At 44.8% G+C, this 9,102-nt stretch overlaps 1 protein-coding gene across 1 annotated transcript; it reads left to right on the top strand.

The window, feature by feature from the left end:
• The first annotated feature begins 289 nt into the window (after positions 1–289).
• Positions 290–6,012, top strand: ogfrl1 (opioid growth factor receptor-like 1). The gene is given in 8 exon segments (XM_046358650.1): positions 290–606; positions 1,627–1,704; positions 1,790–1,868; positions 2,143–2,221; positions 2,961–3,027; positions 3,190–3,335; positions 3,807–3,882; positions 3,884–6,012. Coding segments are annotated over 8 exon segments (1,110 nt in total). The 5' UTR covers positions 290–423; the 3' UTR covers positions 4,286–6,012.
• The last annotated feature ends 3,090 nt before the right edge of the window (positions 6,013–9,102 follow it).

Below are 9,102 nucleotides of genomic sequence, written 5' to 3' on the forward strand. Positions count from 1 at the left end.
TTAGCCCACCTAACTAAAAAACACGGCACACAACCACATGTGCACTATACATATCAATAGACAGGCCCATATAGCCAATTTCTACAATGAGGGAAAATCCGATTTTGACTCGATGGAAAACATGACGTCAGTGACAGAAATTGAGACTAATGATTTGTTATCTTTCTGACATTGACGATCTTAGAGGTGACACGAGTTAACCCCTGTCCCTGAGTCGCGGAGCAAGTGATGTCATCTTCGGTCCTGATGCTGTCACCTGGCACGCGGCGCACGTTGGGGGTGTGTTCACCGCGGCCAGCAAGTCTGTGGATTGGGAAACTCCCTCAGCCTGCCATTTAAAAGACCCAGGAGGCCGAATGCACGTCAAAATATGTAGGCTAAAAGGACACAGAGGACGGCTGCGACTCAGTGTAGGTTTGATAAATGGGAAATCTGATAGGCAGTTTGCGCTACAAGGAGCCGAGCACTGTGGAAGAATGCGACTCGACGTGGGAGTCAGACTCGGAATGCGATGAGCAGCCGGGTGATGAGGACAGCGGGATATCCGAGTGTGTCAGCCCCCCCTTGACGGGGAGATGCGGCGAACAAGCGGACATGTCCCCGCAGGTAAATACCAGCACACGACAGAAACGCAACAGCACAAGAGCGTATCTATAGCAACCAGACACAGAGAAAAATGGAAGAAGAGCAGACTGCCCTGAGCTAAATTAGAAAAGGGAAATGGCACAGCTGCATAGCCGACTCGCTGAAAATGTCAACATCTCAGCCTAATGTTGGGCAACCAAAATCAGGCTTGTATGTAGGCTTGTAGCTTAGTTTAGGCCTATGTCTCCAAATAATTGTACTCAACGCATGTCTTGTTGCCATGTCTAGGCTACATCTAATGTCATTGCCAGGTATCCATTTGATGTGGTATTATGCATTGCCACAAGTGGATGTATTGTATCTTATAGCCATAATTCCGACATTATAGCCTCCAGTTTGAACCAAAATGTTTTATATCCTCGTTGGTTTCCTCAATGTCCCAGGTGCACAAGCAGGGAGAGTAGGCTAGTGTTGCTAGCATGTGAGACAGCGATCTGATGAAGGTGACCATTTTTTTTACATCAAGAAGAATAGGGTCAAATATGGGGAGACAATATGACAATAGCCTACTCAACAACTCTACAATTTCGAAGCATCTCTGCTCATTGGTACAAAAGAGGTAAACAACAATATTTTCTATAATGAGTCAATTGCCTTTATTATTCCTGTATATGCCTTGACATGGTGCCTTCGGCTTCATTTGATCCTGACTGTGAGTGCATCTGAAGCCTCCATAACTCTAGAGTTGGATCCATGGGGCAGAAGGTCGCAGACTGTTATACCCACACCAACAATGAACCCATTGAACCCAGACATCTGTTGTAACACAGCTTGTGGTTACATGTGTTTATGTGTCACTCAGGGATCATCTGAGTTGCAACCTGTCAGTGTTTACTTACACTCTCTCCATCTCTCTCTCTCTCTCTCTCTCTCTCCATCTCTCTCTCTCTCTCTCTCTCTCTCTCTCTCTCTCTCTCTCTCTCTCTCTCTCTCTCTCTCTCTCTCTCTCTCTCTCTCTCACTCTCACTCTCACTCTCTCAGTTCTCTGACTCTAGCACCAAGATGAAGAGGAGCTTTTATGCTGCAAAGGATCTTTACAAATATCGCCACAGCTACCCGGTACGGTCCACACACACTCGCACGCGCACGCACGCGCAAACACACACACTTCCTGACTTTTCCTCCTTTTCCTCTCCCTCCCTAGAACTACAAGGAGCCCCGGTTACCTAATGAGTACCGCAACCTTCGCTTCTACCTGAACACGATCCCTCTAATACCAGATGGTCAGTGCACGCATGCACGCACGCACGCAAGCACACACACACACACACACACACACACACACACACACACACACACACACACACACACACACACACACACACACACACACACACACACACACACACACACACACACACACACACACACACACACACACACACACACACACACACACACACACACACACACACACACACACATTTTAAGCTGACCCCAAACCAGGCACATGTGTTTCCTGTATAATTTATGTGATTGACCTGAATCCATCTCTAGTCATCTTCATTGAGGAGATCCTGACCAAATGGAAAGGAGATTATGACAAACTGGAGCACAACCACACCTACATACAGTGGTGAGAGCTCCGTCAAGTTACTATGGATGTGTGTGTCATGTGCACCTGCGATTACTGGGTTCAAATACTATTTCAAATATTTTAAATACATTGAGTGTTTGTTCTAGCCTGCCGGGAGTGCCAGATGGCAGGGTTTGCAGTTATGGGACCAGGCAAGCTCATTCAGACAGTAGTATTTGAACCCAGGTCTGTTACATATGTATGTATGGACATAGAAATGTATCTCATTCTTATTTGCAGGAACTAAACTGTCTTCCACAAGCAGGAAGGAGAATAGCAAAGTTCAGCCAGTTCTCTGACACAGACCTACATAACTTAGAGACCCACACAACACCAAGAAAAAATAGTCACACCACTGAGGTTCACACATATGCTGCCAATCTCACGTACACCCTTTAGCGCCACCCTTAATGTCTCTCGCTTCCTCTCATTCTCTGTCATTCTCTCCTTTCTGACAGAGCTGATCATTAGCATAATATAAATGAGTGGGGTGTCTAAGAAGCACTGAGCACGTGCAGAAGGATGGCTGGCACTCCTTGAATTGACTTAATTAGAGACGTCAGCGGGAGAGAGAAGGAGAAAGGAAGATGTGTATAGAGAAGTAGAGGGCAGAGGGGGAGAGCAAGAGGAAGACAATGACGACAGGGAAGAGAAGATGGGGAGGCATGCATAGAAAAGTCAGTGGCAGAGAGATAAACACACTCTGTGACGTTCATCTCTCTCTTTGTCTTTCCTGCAGGCTTTTCCCTCTGAGGGAACAAGGGCTCAACCTCTATGCTCAAGAACTCACTCAGGAGGAGATCAAGGTAAAGACCGTAACAGGACCACATAACCACACATTGACCGATTTGACTGCAACTTGACCATTGTGGTTTTAATGATCTGAAAATGGCAGTATCTTATCATGTTGTACAGGAATTTGGAATATTGTGGGATATACTCCAACTGATCGTTGCTATGTCCCAAAGGAATTCCTAAGCACTCGGGAGGCCAAGCGGCGATTCTTGCTGGCGTACACACTCATGCTGGATTTTTACGGAATCAAACTCCTGGATAAGATTGGGAATGTCACCCGAGCTTCCAACTGGCAAGAACGCTTCCAGCACCTCAATGAGTGAGTGATTCATACCGGTGCACACGCACATGCACACAAACACACACACACGTACACGCATAAACACTCACACACACACATAAACACATACAAACACATACACAAAAATACGCACACACACACACACACACAAACATACACGCACATACAAACACACACACGTGCACGCGCACATTCACACAAACACACACACACACACACAACATACCCCCACAAACATACACACAAACATACACGCACATACACACACAAACATACACGCACATACACACACAAACACACACAAATCTGCACACACACGTACACGCACACACGCACGCACACACACACACACACACACACACAAAGAGTATTAATTCCTTGTGTCATTGTCTTGCATTCTTTTTCTCTCTCTGACATGCAAGAAAGATGAGGTTTGGGGAAATACACTCATGTGATTAGTAACCTACCTATTTCTCTCTCTGTCATTAGGTCACAGCACAACTACCTGCGGATCACGCGCATTCTCAAGTCTCTGGGTGAGCTTGGCTTCGAGGCCTTCAAAGCCCCCCCTGGTGCGTCTGCTGCTGGACGAGGCTCTGTGTCGAGGCACCCTGCCCAACATGCTGCACAGCATCCTGGAGTACTACATCTACACAATCCGCTCACGCTCCCTCCGCCGCAGCCTGCTCCGCTACGCACAACAGCACTACCAGCCAGCCAACACCTTCCTCTGGGGGCCCCCGGCCAGGAGAAGAGGAACTGGGGCCGGGCCAGGATCCATCCTGGAGAGGGAGAGGAGCGGAGGAGACCCCCATAGGGCTCGTAATCCGCTGACAAAGCAGGACTCAGGGGGAGGGGGGGATGGGGGAGGAGAGGGTAAGGGAACCAAGGGCTGTACCGCTTCCACGAAATCCCTCCAGGAGGGGGTGAAGGGCGAGTACATTGAGACTGTACCACTGGAAGACTGAAGGGATAATAGATAATAGGGGGGGGAGGGGGGGTCATTGTAGAAATACTGGCCCATGCAATGTTTTTATGGACTTAAAAGTCGTAGCTAAGTTGTAGTAGCTAAGTTTAGTATGCAGCACAATCCTTAACGTTAAACTACTCTTGCAATGTTTTCTCTTTATCACAATGCATTTTGTCCTTTTGTATTGATTGACTCCACTTGGCAATCCACTCATAATTGTACAGACCCTTCTAGCCAAGCAGATCACATTTAGGAGTTAACATACAACAAACAGCCTGATTGGTTGGAATTATGAAACAAACAATCTGATAGGATATAAACAACTGCTTGACAAGGCGGCTGCTGTGTGGAATCTTGCACCTTTGACAATCTGTGTCTTCCTATATGAGATATCTCTGTTACTTCCTAGTTACTTCTTGAGCTGATCTTCCTAATGGCTGCTGATGCTGGCAATGAGGGTGAATCATTGGCTGTCGGATCCCATCTTCCTACACAAAGCCTTCTGTAGCTTTCAGAGCAGCCAAGCTAGTCAGACGCACAGGCTCATATGAGATTTTCAGGTATACTGTAATGCGATTGAAAACATGGGCTCAAGTGTTAATACTGTAGCTGCTAGATAGTTTGTGTGTGTTGAGACTAGTGTGTTTGTGATAAGCAGTGTGTGTACTACTACTATCTGAAGTGCCTCTTTTCTATTAATCTTTTATTGGTTAATTGTGTTCAGTTAGGGATTTAGGTGTGTACTGATCAATGTTTCAGTTCAATCTTTTCATATATGAATTTGGTTAGCTGATGGGTTTTAGAGTAAAAGGCACGATTTGCTTCCATAAGAACAGAAACTGAACGTTTCAAACCGAACGTTTCAATGTACCAGTATGATTATAACAGGCAAATAACTAGACGGCAGCTTGGCATAGCACGTTTCTGTAGGGTACACATTTCACAGTACATTTACATCTGAGTCATCTAGCATACACATGATTCACAACAATACCTGGCACTTGGGTCCTGAATCCTGGACCATTCTATTGGGGAATAATTCATAAGAATCCTAATGAGGATGATGTTTTTTTATTGGGGAGAAAAAAAATGCAGAACTGTTGAGTGTATGTATATACACATACACATTCGTAGTTTAGCCTCTCAAAAAGGAGGCTGAGTGGATGGCTTGAATCCAACTCTCTCTTTCTTATTCTCTCTCTCCTTCTCCCTAGCCATACATTATTGGTTGGCATTGCCATGTTAAAATGTGCCAATGAAGACCAGTTAAAAGGACTAATTTACTCCCTCACGTTCCCCCTTCTCTCAGAGGCTTATGATAAAGAAGGATCTGCCTCTCTCTCTGTTTCTCTAAAGACCCTCACGTTGTTTAACTGTCCCTGTCGTCATCTGGGTATAGATAGGCTTGGGAGAGGATGGGAGGATGGGGAAGAGGAGACGACTGAGGGAAGGGGACTAACTGTACATCCAGTCTATGGAATGCTGGGAAGCACGTCTTGTCGAGGCGTACGTGCTCTGTGTCAGGTATAGATGCATCTCTCTCGCTCTCTTTCTCTCTCTCTCTCTCTCTCTCTCTCTCTGTTGTCTTCCTTGTGACTGATTGGTCTCTGGATGTGTAAAGGTTCCCTTCATAAGTGTGTTTTGTAAATTGTATCAATTCTTATGATTTGTATAAGTGTGGAGCATAATTTTATGACTGCTGTAATAAATTATGGCAAATCAACAGCAAAAGCACATGTGTACTTTATGTGAGAGATAGAGAGAGAGTATATGGGAGTGGCTTATCACTATAGACAAACCCAACCAGATCCATTTCTCATTGTTAGGCATGTACCAAGAACAACCAAGGTTCTATCTGCAAAAAGTTCTGAACCCTTATTTGTTTGAATGGTGTCAGCAATTTCCATCTTTATTCATTTGAACTTGACATGAATTGGGGTAGTTAGAGTACTATATACACTGAGTGTACAAAACATTAAGAACACCTGCCTTTTCCATGACATTGACTGACCAGGTGAATCCTGCTGAAATCTATGCTCCCTTATTGATGTCACTTGTTAAATCCACAGGGGAGGAGACAGGTTAAAGATGGATTTTAAGCCTTGAGACAACTGAGACATGGATTGTGTATGTGTGCAATTCAGAGGGTGAATGGGCAAGACACAAGTTTTTAGGGCTTTTGAACGGGGTATGTTAGTAGATGCCAGGTCCACCGGTTTGTGTCAAGAACTGCAATGCTGCTGGGTTTTTCCACGCTCAACAGTATCCCGCGCGTATCAAGAATGGTCCCACACCCAAAGGACATACATCCAACTTGACACAACTGTGAGAATCATTGGAGTCAACATGGGACAGCTTCCCTGTGGAACGCTTTCAACACCTTGTAGAGTCCATACCCTGGTGAATTGTGGCTGTTCTAAAGGGGGCAGGGGTGCAACTCAATATTAACAAAGGTGTTCTTAATGTTTTGTACACTCAGGGTAGCTAGAGAACATTAAACAGAACAAGGCTATGTCAATAACTCAGATAGAACCTTCTAGTCCCAAGCTCTCGAAATTCACCATTAGATGGATAGAATATGTATGTTCTAGCCATTCTATGAGCCAGACCTACTATAACCCTGACTGCCCAATGCCAGTTTACCACAAAAGGTGAGTGTATAGCCTGTAGCACACAGATGAGTCTGAAGAGAGCCATGGATCTCCAGAGTTATGGCAATTTCAGTTAACAGCAGACATTTGGAATCTTAAACACTAAAATAACACACACTGGTTTGGGTTAATTGAGGTGTGTGTGGTGAGAAGAAGAATGTGTGAGGGATATGACACACACACGTACACACACACACACACACACACACACACACACACACACACACACACACACACACACACACACACACACACACACACACACACACACACACACACACACACACACACACACACACACACACACACACACACACACACACACACACACACACGTCATGTCAACAGCAGCTAATCATGCCTTCTAAGAGAACGCATGCATTTAATTAGGGATTATTGTGTAAGGTAAAGCCTTGCTCTCTTACTAGATGTTGGTTGATGTTAATAATGTTGTGTGTTGAGTACAGAGTGGTAGATGGGGACTGTTGTGTCACACTTTGTTTTTGGATTGGGGTCGTCAGACTGCTGAACAATTAATCAAATGGCCACCCGGACTATTTGCAATGACACTACTCCCCCCCCCTCCCTCCATTTGGTTTTACACTGCTGCTACTCGCGGTTTATTATCTATGCATAGTCACTTTACCCCGATGTACAAATTCCTCGACTATCCTGTACCCCCACACATTGACCCTGTATAGATAGCCTTGTTATTGTTATTTTATTGTGTTACTTCATATTTTATTTTTTACTTTAGTTTATTTAATTAATAAATGTTTTCTTAACTCTATTTCTTGAACTGCATTGTTAGTTAAGGGCTTGTAAGTAAGCAATTCATGGTAAGGTCTACCTGTTGTACCTGTTGTATTCGGCGCATGAGACAAATGAAAATGTATTTGATTTGAGTGTGTGGGTACGGTGGGTTCGGTATCATGTGTTGAGATGTGTTGGGAGTGGAAATAGAGGCATTCTGTGCCTAGTTTCATTTGTGTAGAGGTTTCCCTGGTGAAATGTGTGGTATATAATTAGAGGTAGTGGTGAGCTGTGTTGGGGCATTTTGTGGTGAGCTGTGTTGGGGTATTCTGTGATGAGCTGTATTGGGGTATTCTGGGGTGAGCTGTGTTGGGGCATTTTGTGGTGAGCTGTGTTGGGGTATTCTGTGATGAGCTGTATTGGGGTATTCTGGGGTGAGCTGTGTTGGGGCATTCTGTGGTGAGCTGTGTTGGGGTATTCTGTGGTGAGCTGTGTTGGGGTACTTATGTTGAGCTATGTTGGGGGGATGGATGTTGTGGTGTGTTGGGTAGGAGTATGGGGTATTCTGTGTTGGGGAGTGGTTGTTACTGTGAGTTAAGTGCAGTGTGCCCACAGCACTGATTCATACTGACAGAATGAGGCGGCTGCCTCCTGGAATGGGTGCTGGAGCAGAGCGAGTGACTCACCCTGTGTGTGGGTATGTGTAAAGGAGAGAGACTATTTCAATTGGCGGCATTGTCTTACAGAGAAGGACCAAATAGGCCAAAATATTGTCTCTTCATCTTGTAACACACACACACACTACAAACCACTAATCCTAAAACCACACATCTGTACCATGTGTGTGTGCTTTATGTGTTACAATAATGTCACAGATCTGTATGTGTGCACGCCTGTCTGCTCATGTGTGAGACTGACATTCACTCTCCTTCCAGAATAGAGCTTATGTCTTAGCTATCTGTAACAGATGGCTTCACAGTGTGTTACTCCTCTTCTTGTTTCAGTTTCCTCTGAAGTTTGGACTGGTTTCTCGTGCAGGTGTTGTGTCTGCACCTGATAAGAAGTGAGCTTCTTTCCGTCTGTACCACCAGTGGGCTCCAGGGATTTGTCCCTCAGAGTTGGTGTCATCATCATCCTCACCTAACATCCACACATTTTTGGCGAGAAATAGTTTGTTATGTGGGCCAATCAAAAGTTCAACCTCTAACACATTGTATGTGTTATATTAGCTATTTGTAAGAGGTGCATATGACACATCTAATCAGATTTAGCGTTTGTGCGTCCTCATCTACAGTTCCATGTAATAAATCAGAAGTCGTATACTGTATAATAGAGATGTGAACTGGAAGGTAACATATGGCAAATAAAGAGGAAAAGATTCATAAGAAGCTTTGTTCCAAATGGGGAATTT

Source organism: Oncorhynchus gorbuscha, linkage group LG08, assembly GCF_021184085.1.
Source record: "Oncorhynchus gorbuscha isolate QuinsamMale2020 ecotype Even-year linkage group LG08, OgorEven_v1.0, whole genome shotgun sequence".
NCBI classification, from domain to species: Eukaryota; Metazoa; Chordata; class Actinopteri; order Salmoniformes; family Salmonidae; genus Oncorhynchus; species Oncorhynchus gorbuscha.